This window comes from Primulina eburnea, unplaced genomic scaffold (genome assembly GCF_022965805.1).
Source record: "Primulina eburnea isolate SZY01 unplaced genomic scaffold, ASM2296580v1 ctg973_ERROPOS9739907, whole genome shotgun sequence".
Taxonomy (NCBI): Eukaryota; Viridiplantae; Streptophyta; class Magnoliopsida; order Lamiales; family Gesneriaceae; genus Primulina; species Primulina eburnea.
The window spans coordinates 42,159-55,018 of NW_027331732.1; the positions used below are offsets into that span (position 1 = coordinate 42,159).

The following is a 12,860-nucleotide window of genomic DNA, read 5'->3' on the forward strand; positions in this document are numbered from 1 at the left end:
TTTGTAATAAAGGGCTAAGATGGCGAGTAATGTACACTCATAATTTATATTTTCATGTTCAAAAATTAACCACCGCAATACCGCAAATAGATTGCTTCATTCCTCTGCCACTTCCAATTCTTTTAGAAACCAACGTAAAATAATCAAGAAATGGAGAGATTGCCAGCAGATCTTTGTATCAAGATTTTAAGTTTGCTGGATCATCAAAATCTCGCAACTGCTCAATTGGGTTAGTGTTATAATTCTCTCGTTTTTCTTGAACTGTTAACTTTTCCTTGTTCTTCTGGATTAATTTGGGGAAATTTTTTTACTTGAATTCTTGTTAAGATCTGATCTGGGTTTCTTGTCCCGTGCTTATTTTGTAACAGTTGATCATTTTGATTCTTGCGTTTGTTTTCGTGAATTGGAGTAACAGAATCTTTTGATCCAACTCACAGAGAGCTTAGATTCTTTGATAAAAATCAAAGTGGATAAAATCCTATTGATTTATGTGGAAAAACAGGTCCAATGGATTAATAGTTCCTGTACTTTTTTATATTAAATTTGTATGCTGAGCACACAATTCATGGCTTTTAAGGATAGAAAAAGTTTTGTTTCCCAGTTTTGTGGATTTGCTCCACTCATCAACCTGACTAAGAACTCCTCGAAAAGATAGTGAAATCCAACCAGTTAAATAATGTGTGTTATATACATGCATAAGTTTGTCAAAATCACTTGATTCTTGATACCTATAAAATAATTTTCTATCAATACAATGATTCAAGGAAGAAGTTTGGTTTGTGGTCTAAGTGTGCAGGAAATGGAGATACTTGTCTGTGGACGACAAGCTATGGTCTAACCTCTTTAAGGAAAGATGGGGGATTGATCGTGCCACATTTTATGAGCCCGTAGATTCAAAGTCTTGGAAAGATGTCTACATTGTCCAAGATCGTTGCGACCGAATAGGATTGTAAGCAAAGATTATAAGTCTGATTAGCTCATTTAGTTTGCGCACTAAACCGCACTTGCATCAGGGGATTAAAAATGTCTTGTTTTTTTCAGGGGATTGAAAATTACAAGGGAAGGAAACAATTATTTTTTAGTTCATCAAGGTGAAATTCAACGACATTTGGGTTCTAGACGGACAGGGTCACGGGAACTTGAATGGTTCGATCTGGAGGATGGCTATGGAGGACGAGAGGAGGAACCATGTTCAAGTATCTTGGACAGGATCCTTTTTTTCATTGGGGACTTGGAAGCTGCTTCAGTTGATTTAAAAAGAAGGCGGTTGATATAGAAATTGCTGATTTTGGTATGCTTCTTTTGTTCAAATTTGTATTGGTTATCTCTAAAATATGTAATGTTTTTAAAAATCCATCCCTAAATTACCACTTAATTACTCCTTTTACTACTGTAATTATCAATTATTCTATATGTTGAGTTTTGTTACAAATTGTTGATACCAGAGTCTGTATTTTAAGCTAGTGTGGTTGTTTTGGTATAATATTATGGTGCATTTGAATAGAGGGATTTGACACAGTACTTGAATTTTGCTTTAGTTGTGAGACTTAATTGCCCCAGCGACCATATCTCTTGGATTGAGTTAGGTTTTTTTTTTTTAATCCACAATGGTACTTTCGATGAATTTGCAGAGATTTAGAGAACTCCAACCTGTGTATATAAATCTGAAACACAATATTCAAAGAGGTATAGCTTTGATTTTTTTTTAAAAAAATATGGACGAAAAGTTACAAGAATCACCAAGAAAAGACCGTCCACCAACTTACAACCAAACCCGCAAGACAAACACAATCAGATATTATGTCAAATCAGCTACCGTGCGTAAGAAGATAAGATTGATCTTTTAAGACAAAAACACAAACATTAGAAATGTAATCAGCTAGAGGACATGATGGATAAATGGAAGGGGACGAAAAGAACCAAAAAACAGCCACCTAGCCCCCTCCTGTGGGTCTTCAAAGAGACTACAAAAGCAAGGAGACTTAAAATGCATATTTCTAATTACGTAATTTTGCCAAGATGAAAGTAATCTACAAGTTATCTAATGATACGATGAATCCAAAGCAACACTATGATCACATATCTGCTAATATGACAGCCATTAACCAACTTGTATATGTTGTCCCTTGCATAATCTACAATCAGACATCACTTGGCTAGTTTTAAATGGAACCAACGAATGCACCTAAAATTACAACTACGAAGATTCGTAATACAATTTGTGTTCTTGCACATTACAATCAATGAATAAATCTCATCCCAAGCTGAAAAATATATATGCAATTATGAATCCAAAAACCCGACTACATCTACGTTGTATTCAAATCGGAGTTCTCCCTCTCATTCATATACATGTCCAATTTCTCCATAGAAGCCTTCCTGCTACTCCTTGCCCTCAATAGTCCATACAGGTTCTTGATCTCCTTCATTGGATGTATACCATTTTGACCATCTTTTGCCACCACGCCGGAATCCAACAACTCCTCCGAATCCCTACCCGAGGCCGACCCGCTCAGTCGTCTCCCGACCCGACTCGCCAAGTTTCCCTGCAAAGCCGTGATAACTGTTTTCAAAGCACGGGTCGGTGAGCCTCGGTTCGAGACCATGATCTCTCCTATCTCAGCTGGGCTCAATGTCGCCCCAATCTGAAAATTTTCCTCCACTTGTGAGAACAATTTGTGATCTTTGAGCCCTAAATGGCTACTAGCCAAGGATTTAAATGCAGCGAAATCGCAGAGGGGGAAATGAATGTGAACGTCGATTCTGCCAGGCCGGAGAACGCTGGCGTCGATGTTTTCTTTGCTGTTCATCGTGAAAATCATGACCCTTTCTTCTCCACAGGAAGAAATGATCCCATCCATGAAGTTAAGGATCCCAGATAAGCTCAAGGCCGCCGATTTCTCGCCCAAATAACGGTCCAGATCCTCTACCACGAGCAGAGACTTGTTCGTTGTTTGCAGCAAGAGGTATTTTAGATCCGAATCGCTTGTGATTCTATGCAGATCGATTTCGTAGATATCGTAGCCCAAGAATTTGGCCATGGCGGCTACGAACGTGGATTTGCCCGTGCCCGCTGACCCGTAGAGTAGGTAGCTTCGCTTCCATACCTTGCCCGCACGATGATAATGCTGCTTGGATTTCAGGAAATTATCCAAATCAGACTTTATTCTTGTTTTCAGATCCGAATCCATCACGATCGTCTCCATGGTGGCGGGATGCGTGAAAGATATTGATCTCCACCGTCCGTTTCTGTGAACTTCGGTATCCACGTTGACGAACAATCTCACCTCTTTCCTCTTCTGCTCGATCTCATCGAACACTTGATGAATATGCTGGAAGTAAGGGACCAAAATCCTGCGCTTATCGTTCCTCCGCATCTTCAAATCGAGAGATTTCGAGCCACCTTTCTCGGAGTACCCCACTTTCCAGTAAACTCTGGCACCGAGGAAGTTGTCGGTGATTGTTTGATTATCGTCGAGAATCACACTGATTTCGGTGGATTTGGAACTCGAAAAAAGGTTGGCGTAATCGGAATCTTCAACAGCTGGGAGAGAATTCAGGTACGTGTACACCTTCCTGTACAACTGATTTTCCTGCATGTTCTCGTTGAATTTGGGCACCCTGTAGAACTGGTAAACATAGCACCTATCCTCCAAAATTCGCCACAGTTTCTTCAGGGCATAGATTAAGCTTGTTTTGAACAAGAATCTGAGACCCACGCCCAGTAAAATGATCGAAATCAACAAAATTCCAAGATTTGCGAGTAACATGGTTGCAAATTTGAATGAATAGATGGGGGAAAAACCCAGATTTTGGGTTAAATCAAGAAATTGGAGAGAATAATCCGAATCAAAATTTAATATGACGAGAATTGGTGGAAGATAATAAAATATATACTTGAAAGATTTGGAGGAAATTAGGTTGGAAAAATCTGGAGAATCAATATAGCCGGCCGGCAGGCAGTTGCTGTGGTCAATATATGTGAAAACGCGACCGCAGCTGCTTTTATACGACTAGGATCAGGATTTATTGGGGATACTACCAAGTCCTTTCTTTTTGCCAATTTATTCCGGCGGCCTACCCTACTCAGGCAAATATCTAAATAATGTATTCAATGATTCTAAATAAATAAAATATGTTTTCCGTGAGACAGTCTACCATATATTTATTAATGAGATGGATCAAATATACTCATATTTATAATGTAAAATAATTTTTTTAACATAAAAAATATTATTTTTTTATGTTGTTCTATATATTGCATCACATTAAAAAATAACGTACATTCACTTGTAATCATTTGATCAAATGTTAGGGCACTATTCTTTCAATAGCGCAGCATAAGCCATTTTCGGCCGAGTTAGGGGAAAAAAAAAAAAAAAAAAAAAGCTCGATCAAATATAAGACTCACTTTTTTTTTTGAAATTGTATGTGTGACAAGATCTTACCCGTTGAAATGAAGTGAAGGTAGTGCCAACACAGATAGGATCTCATCTACCCAAATACAGAAAAGATTCTCACGAATAAATTTTAAGATTTTTTCACGTAAATTACTCATAATCGTTTAATAAATAATTTTAATAGAAAACTAGGCACGGACATGAAACTACGCGTAAATGTAAGGGAAATGAGAGTTTACGTATTACATTTGAAAACAATTAGATGTCTCTTATTTCTTTATTTTATATTAATCTTGCAAAAAAAGTCGTTTTCTGAGTTAATTTATACGTATATTTAACTTAACTCTAAATATAACATAACGATGAAAACGGTCAAATCACCCCATAGACTGCATTTTTGCAACTATTGAGGTCTCCAAAGGTTAATTGGATAAAATTGATAGATAATATCATAATTTGTTGTCTTGCATTTTCTCCGTCGTTATATACATAATTGATTTTTCGGACGTCTATTTTGGACACTTATGTGAACATCGTTGAAAGTGACGTCTACATATTAGATGTGATGTGAGCACCACTAAGCTGACCTCTACATATTGAATGCAGTGAAATTGTACATCCAATACGGGAATGTCACTTCATTGATGCTCATATAGATACTCACAATGAACGTCAAGAAGATTAGTTGATGAATCGCTTAATATCTATAAAATTATTAATAATATATTTTTCAGTGTACAAAATATTTATTAATTTGTTGTTTATTATTTATTGCATAATAATATAGACAAGAAGAATTGACCTTTGAGGTTTCAAGTGGTCATAAATAATTAAATGGTATGTTGGTTGAATATCTTGAGCCATTATGGACCAACTTGTTCTATCTCAATAAATATTTTTCAAAGACAATTGGTCTATATTTTTTTGCATTTGTATATTTATTATAAGATAATATTTATGATGCGTATTTGTACGATTACAAGTCACCAGTTAGATATTTTCTCTGTATAATTTGTACGATATTATAATAATAATTTATTTTTTTTAAGTAGACAAAGTTTGCATAACTATGGGCTTAAGGTGAATTATTCAACTAGATTTTAAAATTATGCTATTAAATTTAAGCTATTATTATATGATCGTCCGAAAGTTCAAGAGCTCAACTATTTAATATTTTATTTCGATATATTAAATATACTAATAAATTAATTGTGCGAAGTACGTATTGTTGTTTTATATTATTAATTATTAAAATTAGTAAAATATGATCGTTTTAGTAATCATTTAAATTTATTTATATTTTTATTATGTGAAAATATATTTAAAATTTAAATATTATTATAAATAATTATTTTGTCAATAAAATTTATATCATTTGAGATAACAAAACTCGAAACTGAATATTTTAGAAAAAAATAGTGAGAATTTAGTATATAAAAGTAATAAAACTCAAACACGTAATCGAAATTAAATGAAATGATATAATGAATGTATATATTTAAATTTAGTTTATATTTCAAGAGAAATCAAATTCTAAATTTAAATTTTAAATAAGAAATCGAAAAGACTTCACATTTTATAACATATTTAGAACTTTTATTGCATATTTTCATTTTTTGTAAATTCTTACTAGTTTGTAAATACATAATCATGTCAGGAGTTCATATCTTCGATTTGTAGTATAAATTTTTTTATTTTAGCATACATTTTATTAGTAGATTAAAACCAACATTAATCAAAATTGAATATATTTTCGTTTGATTAGAAATTAAATTTTTATTATTTTTCAATCAAGTCAATACATATGCCAAACAAAATAATAATTTTATAATTATGTATTGTCAATATCGGTATATATGAAAACACTCTATGAAAAAGACTATATTCGAATACATTCATCTAAATACAACACAAGAGACTTAGAACTTGTTCGATGGTCTTTTTCAGAAAGTGTTCATATGTGTTGATATTAAAGTTTTGAGTAGGTCTCTTGTGAAATGATTTTACGAATTTTTATCTGTGAGACAGGTCAATCCTACTGATATTCACACTAAAAAAAAATAATCTTAACATAAAAAGTAACATTCTTAACATAAAAAGTAATATTTTTTCATGGATGACTTAAATAACCGATATTCACAATAAAAAGTAATACTCTTAGTATAAAAAATAAATTTTTTTTCACGGATGACTCAAATAAGAGATCTGTCTCACAAAATACGAACCGTGAGACCGTCTCACACAAGTTTTTGCATATAGTTTTAAATGCTTAAGGAATAAACAAAACACCTTTTTACTAATAAACAAAGGCTTGAGAGCTCGCATTATTGGACTGCCAAACCTAGCCTTTAAGTCAATCTTTCAAGTCCGTAAAAGCAATTAAAACTTATAAAATCCTTTTTGTTTTCTGCTTATTGGGATTGCGTTGGCTTTCGTCTTTCAGCTATTTCAACGGCCAATATTAGCCCCAATAGGACACATTATTGAAGTACCTTTTTACGGAAAAAGGAGTGTAATTTCATTGTACTAGTTTATATTCTACTCTCTTAGGTTTAAAATATCTAGAATATAATCTATAGATTTTTTCAAATGTCAAATTATATATTTGGTTATGTATATTTGTTTTATGGTAATTTTGGTATTTTATGTCAATGTTTTTATAAACAAAGTAGTAATTGGACTGATGTATTTTTAAAAGAGAAAAACTTGTGTGAGACGGTCTCACAGGTCGTATTTATGAGACAGATCTCTTATTTGGGTCATCATGAAAAAGTATTACTTTTTATGCTAAAAGTATTAATTTTTATTGTGAATATGGGTAGGGTTGACCCGTATCATATGTTATGATCCGTGAGACGGTCTCACATGAGACCCACTCTTTTTAAAAATGGTTCAACCGGTCGAACTGATTGTAGGGTTTAGAAACTTTAACAATCTTGATTTTGATGATAAAAATTTTTTTATTGTGGTCCTAACATATTTACTCGAGATGGAAACTAAAACTCGAATTTAGCCAAAATGAAAATTTGACGAGTTGCAGTTTTTTGCTGATATCTCACAGCTCGGTGATACAAATTACCAGCTGCCAGTATGACTAAACAAAAAGTTCAATTTGGGACAAGTCGTATTTCATGTTAGTTGAACTAAATCGGTGTTATCTAGACAAACTGATGAGCTAAGATTAGGATCTAAAAATAATCTTTACCCGAGCCTAGCTGATTCACCATATCACGATTAATTGGACTGATTTTAATTGATTCTGACTTGTTTGACTTTAATGCATTTAAAAACTTGGTTTGGACCGGATCTGTGATCTGTTCTCGATCTAATCGATCGACCTGGACTGATCGTAAAACAATGCTCCATGTTATCATGTTTTATTATTAATTTTGTATCTATCAATTTTTGACAATTTTAGTATTTTTTTTCATTAGAAGTGCTGATGTGAGATTACACATTTATGTCACATCAGCTTCGTATTGGTTCTTATCAACACAATGTCTGAAAAAATGCCTAAATTGTCAACAACAAAAAACAAAAACTAAAGATAGCGGACTAAGACTGAAATTTTGCGACGTAAAAAAACCAAAACCTTATTGATGCCCTATAAAGGCCCTGGTCATCCTCGGACTCTGGCAGGAAGGGATAACCAAAAGCAGGACCAGATTCCAAGTTGCTCTCGGAAAACTGAGTAGAGCCCGTGTAGAAGTTAGCCAGAGTTTAGATCACTAGACCACAGTTCATCTCGCCCGATCAGGGCCAGGGTTCTGTCACCAAACCAGAGTTCATCTCGCCCGACCAGTGCCAGGGTTCTGTCACCCGAGCAAGGTTCATCTCTCCCGATCAGGGCTAGGGTTCAGTCACCGACAAAGTTTCATCTCGCCCGATTAGGGCCATGGTTCTCTCACCTGACCATGGTTCATCTCGCTCGACCATGGCCATGGTTCTGTCACCCGCCAGGGCTTATCTCAATTAATCACCAGCAAAGATTTTTCTAGATCAGGTTGCTTCCCACTTAGGCCAATCAAAAGGACATGGACCCACGAGTATGAGTCAACATGCCTCAAAATCATTAGCATAACAATTAGCGCCCATGGCAATACCAAAAAAGTATGGGTCGCCATACTAATGAAAAAGGACATGGTATGTACATATGTCTAATCAAGAACAATGTTCAGACACTATAATCGATGTCATCTTTCTCCTATAAATACTTAGGCTTGCTAATTCTTTTAAAAAGGGATATTGCATTATACTCATTCAATAAATTCTCTTTTTACTTAGTGAACCAGGCCACGTCGGAAACCCTTCCAACGCCCCACTGACATTTTCTCATTGAGTGTGTGCAGATCATCTGACCCGAGCTCATCCTACCTATCAAGGGTACTCACAGGCCATACTAGGCTCATCCTACCATATCAGGCCAGGTCAGCCCCACCCGAGCTCATCCTATCAGGCCAGGCCAGACTCATCCCACCATGTCAGGACTTGCCAGGACACTCGGGTTCATCGCATCAGACTAGGCCAGACCAAGCCAACTGAGCTGATTCCATCATGTCAAAAATCTTCACAGAGAATAACGTCATCTATATTCGGTAGATTACCCACCCAACTCAGTCACTCTACCGGACATCATCAATCACATAGAATAAAAGGCAATTTTTCCTTTTTTAAAATGTTATTTATGTTGTGAAAAAGTAAAAATTTATGGTAAAAAGTAAAAATCTCAAACTCTCAAAATTTACCAAACTACACACTTTATAATATTTTTCTCTCTACTCAATTATAATTTTCTTCAAAAATGAGAGATATATTTATAGGAAATCTTTACAAATAATCCAAAAATAAAATACATCATTACCTACATCATCACACACTAATTTTCAATATTTACAATTCTTATTTTCAACATTCAAATATTCAATACACACATTTTAGATATTATTTTTCAACACTCCCCATTGTGATGATGATCATAATGATTGTCTTCATTACGTGTTTTTATACTGCCTCGTTAAAAACCTTACTAGGAAAAACCCATTGGGATAAAAATCATAGTAAGGGAAAAAGAGTGCAGTCACGTAAACTCCCCCTCATGTTGACACGAACAATTCTTCACAAATTTCGTAGATTGTGCATCCCAATATTATATATGTACTTTCTGAATATTGTCGTAGGAAGTGCATTTCTGAAGAGATCTGATGAGTTTTCACTTGATTGAATGTGACGAACATCAATACATTTATTCTTCTCAAGCTCCTTGGTGAATGCGAAGAACTTAGGAGGAATATGTTTAGTTCTGTCGCTTTTTATGTATCATTCTTTCATTTGAGCAATACATGCAACATTATCTTCATATAGCATCACAGGCTTCTCGTCGAATGCTAATCCGCATGAGATTTGGATATGTTGGGTCATTGATTTTAACCACACACATTCACGACTTGCTTCATGTAGTGCAATAATCTCGGCATGATTTGATGAAGTTGTTACGAGCGTTTGTTTATGTGAACGCCAAGAAATTGCAGTGCCTCCACGAGTAAATACGTATCCAGTTTGGGAACGTGCCTTGTGTGGATCATATAAGTATCCAGCATCGGCATAACCAATTATACTTGGATTAGCATCTTTTGAATACAAAAGTCCCAAGTCTGTTGTTCCTTGTAGATAACGGAATATATGTTTAATTCTGTTCTAGTGTCTCTATATTGGATATGTGCTAAATCTTGCCAACAAATTTACGGCAAAAGATATATCAGGCCTTGTACAATTTGTAAGATACATAAGGGCACCGATAGCACTTAGATATGGTACTTCTGGACCAAGAATATCTTCATCTTCTTCACATGGTCAGAATGGATCCTTTTTCTATGTTTAATGATCTAACAACCATTGGAGCACTTAAAAGATTTGATTTATCCATATTAAAACGTTTAAGGATCTTTTCTGTATAATTTGTCTGGTGAACAAACATTCCACATTCTTTTTGTTCAATTTGTAAACCCAGACAATACTTGGTTTTTCCAAGATCCTTCATTTCAAATTCTTCCTTCAAGTATGACACAACTTCTTGAATTTCTTTATTCGTTCCAATGATGTTTAAATCATCAACATATACAACAATAATTACGCATCCGGATGTTGTTTTCTTAATGAAAACACAAGGGCATATTGAATTATTTACATATCCCTTTTTAATCAAGTGACCACTTAGTCGATTATACCACATTCGACCGGATTGCTTTAACCCATATAATGATCTTTGTAATTTCACAGAATAACATTCTCTGGGTTTTGAACTTTGTGCTTCAGGCATCTTAAATCCTTCAGGGATTTTCATGTATATATTACTATCAAGTGATCCATATAAGTAAGCTGTAACAACATCCATAAGACGCATTTCTAAATTTTCAGATATCGCTAAGCTAATCAAATACCGAAACGTAATTGCATCCATCACTGGAGAATACGTTTCTTCATAATCAATTCCAGGCCTTTGAGAAAAACCTTGTGCAACAAGTCGAGCTTTATATCTTACTATTTCATTTTTCTCATTTAGCTTTCGAATAAAAACTCATTTGTATCCAACAGGTTTTACACCTTCAGGTGTAAGGACTATAGGTCTAAAGCCATTACGTTTATTTAGCGAATCCAATTCAACCTGGATGGCTTCTTTCCATTTTATCCAATCCTGCCGATTTTTACATTCACCAAAAGATTTTGGTTCATGATCTTCATTATCATTTATGATGTCGATTGCCACATTATAAGAAAATATATCATCGATTTCTTCTATATCTTCTCGGTTCCATATTTTTCCAGTATTAATATAATTGATAGAGATTTCATGATTCTTGTCAGTTTGAGGTTCTGACAGAATATTTTCATCATTATGTGTTTCTTCAGGAACACCATTCTCTATTTTGTGATCATCATGTGTTTCTTCAGGAACATCATTCTCTATTTTGTGATAATCGTGTTTCTCTATTAATTTTCTTTTTCGAGGATTTTTATCCTTGGAACCGACTGGCCTTCCACGCTTCAGGCGTTTTACGACATCATGACTTTGTTCAATTGTTTCTTTGGAATTTCAATTCGAGCAGGAGCATTTACAACATGTATATATGATTTAGTTACCCCTTTTGCATCTGTAAATGCATCTGGTATTTGATTTGCTATTCTTTGCAAGTGCACAATTTGCTGTACATCTTTTTAACATTGTTGTGTTCTTGGATCCAGATGTAACAATGATGATACATACCATGTAATTTCTTTTTGGTATGTTTCTGTTCTCCCCCTAACATTGGGAAGATTTTCTCATTAAAATGACAATCAGCGAAACGTGATGTGAACACGTCGCCTGTCTGAGGTTCAAGATATCGAATGATTGATGGACTATCATAACCGATATAAATTCCAACCTTTCTTTGAGGTCCCATTTTCTTTCGTTGTGGTGGTGCAATAGGCACATACACCATACATCCAAAAATTCTCAGATGAGAAATGTCTGGTTCTTTACCAAATGCAAACTGCAGTGGGGAGTATTAATGATATGCTCTTGGTCTGATGCAAATTAATGAAGCAACATGTAAAATTGCATGTCTCCATATAGAAATAGGGAGCGTTGTTTTCATAATCATTGGTCTAGCAATCATTTGCATACATTTAATCAATGATTCAGCCAATCCATTCTATGTATGTACATGAGCAACATTATGCTCAACAATGATTCCCATGGACATATAATAATCATTGAAAGTCTGGGAAGTAAATTCACCAGCATTATCAAGTCTAATTTTCTTGATTGTATAATCGGAAAATTGATTCCTCAATTTTATTATTTGAGCAAGTAATCTTACAAATGCAACATTTCGAGTTGACAATAAACATACATGTGACCATCTGCTGAAGGCATCAATCAATATCATAAAGTATCCGAATGGTCCACATGTGGATGAATTTGTCCACAAATATCACCCTGAATACGTTCAAGAAACATTGGTGATTCAGTTTGGATTTTGGCTGGTGATGGTCTTATAATAATTTTTCCAAGAGAACATGCTTTACATTGAAACTTATTATTCTAAAAGATCTTCTGGTCTTTCAGCGGATGACCATGTGTATTTTCTATGATTCTTCGCATCATTGTTGAACCAGGATGTCCCAATCGATCATGTCAATTGGTTAATATTGAAGAATTATCAACTACCATGTTTGATTCAATCGAACTTATATGTGTATAATGCAATCCAGTAGGGAGCATTGATAGTTTTTCAATCACATATTTCTTTCCTGATTTATATGTGATAAGACACATATATTTCTTATTGCCTTCATTCATTATTTGAGTATCATACCCATGGGAATATATATCATTAAAACTCAACAAATTTCTTTTCGATTGTGTGAATATAAAGCATCATTGATCAAAAAATTTGTACCATTAGGTAACAAAAATTG

The 12,860-nt window shown here is 34.4% G+C and overlaps 1 protein-coding gene and 1 long non-coding RNA gene across 2 annotated transcripts; one reads left to right on the forward strand and one right to left on the reverse strand.

The window, feature by feature from the left end:
• Nucleotides 1-32: 32 nt before the first annotated feature.
• On the forward strand, nt 33-1,503 carry LOC140822661 (uncharacterized). Its single transcript, XR_012116013.1, has 3 exons — nt 33-229; nt 790-949; nt 1,042-1,503. It is a non-coding gene; the product is annotated as an uncharacterized lncRNA (long non-coding RNA).
• A 552-nt stretch (nt 1,504-2,055) lies between these two features.
• On the reverse strand, nt 2,056-4,051 carry LOC140822662 (AAA-ATPase At2g46620-like). The gene has a single exon (XM_073183486.1). The coding sequence runs from the start codon at nt 3,768-3,770 to the stop codon at nt 2,310-2,312; it is 1,461 nt and encodes a 486-aa protein (XP_073039587.1). The 5' UTR covers nt 3,771-4,051; the 3' UTR covers nt 2,056-2,309.
• Nucleotides 4,052-12,860: the final 8,809 nt, after the last annotated feature.

Excerpts from the sequence above, each read along its gene's own strand:
- LOC140822662 (XM_073183486.1), bottom strand. The coding sequence starts at position 3,770 with ATGTTACTCGCAAATCTTGGAATTTTGTTGATTTCGATCATTTTACTG.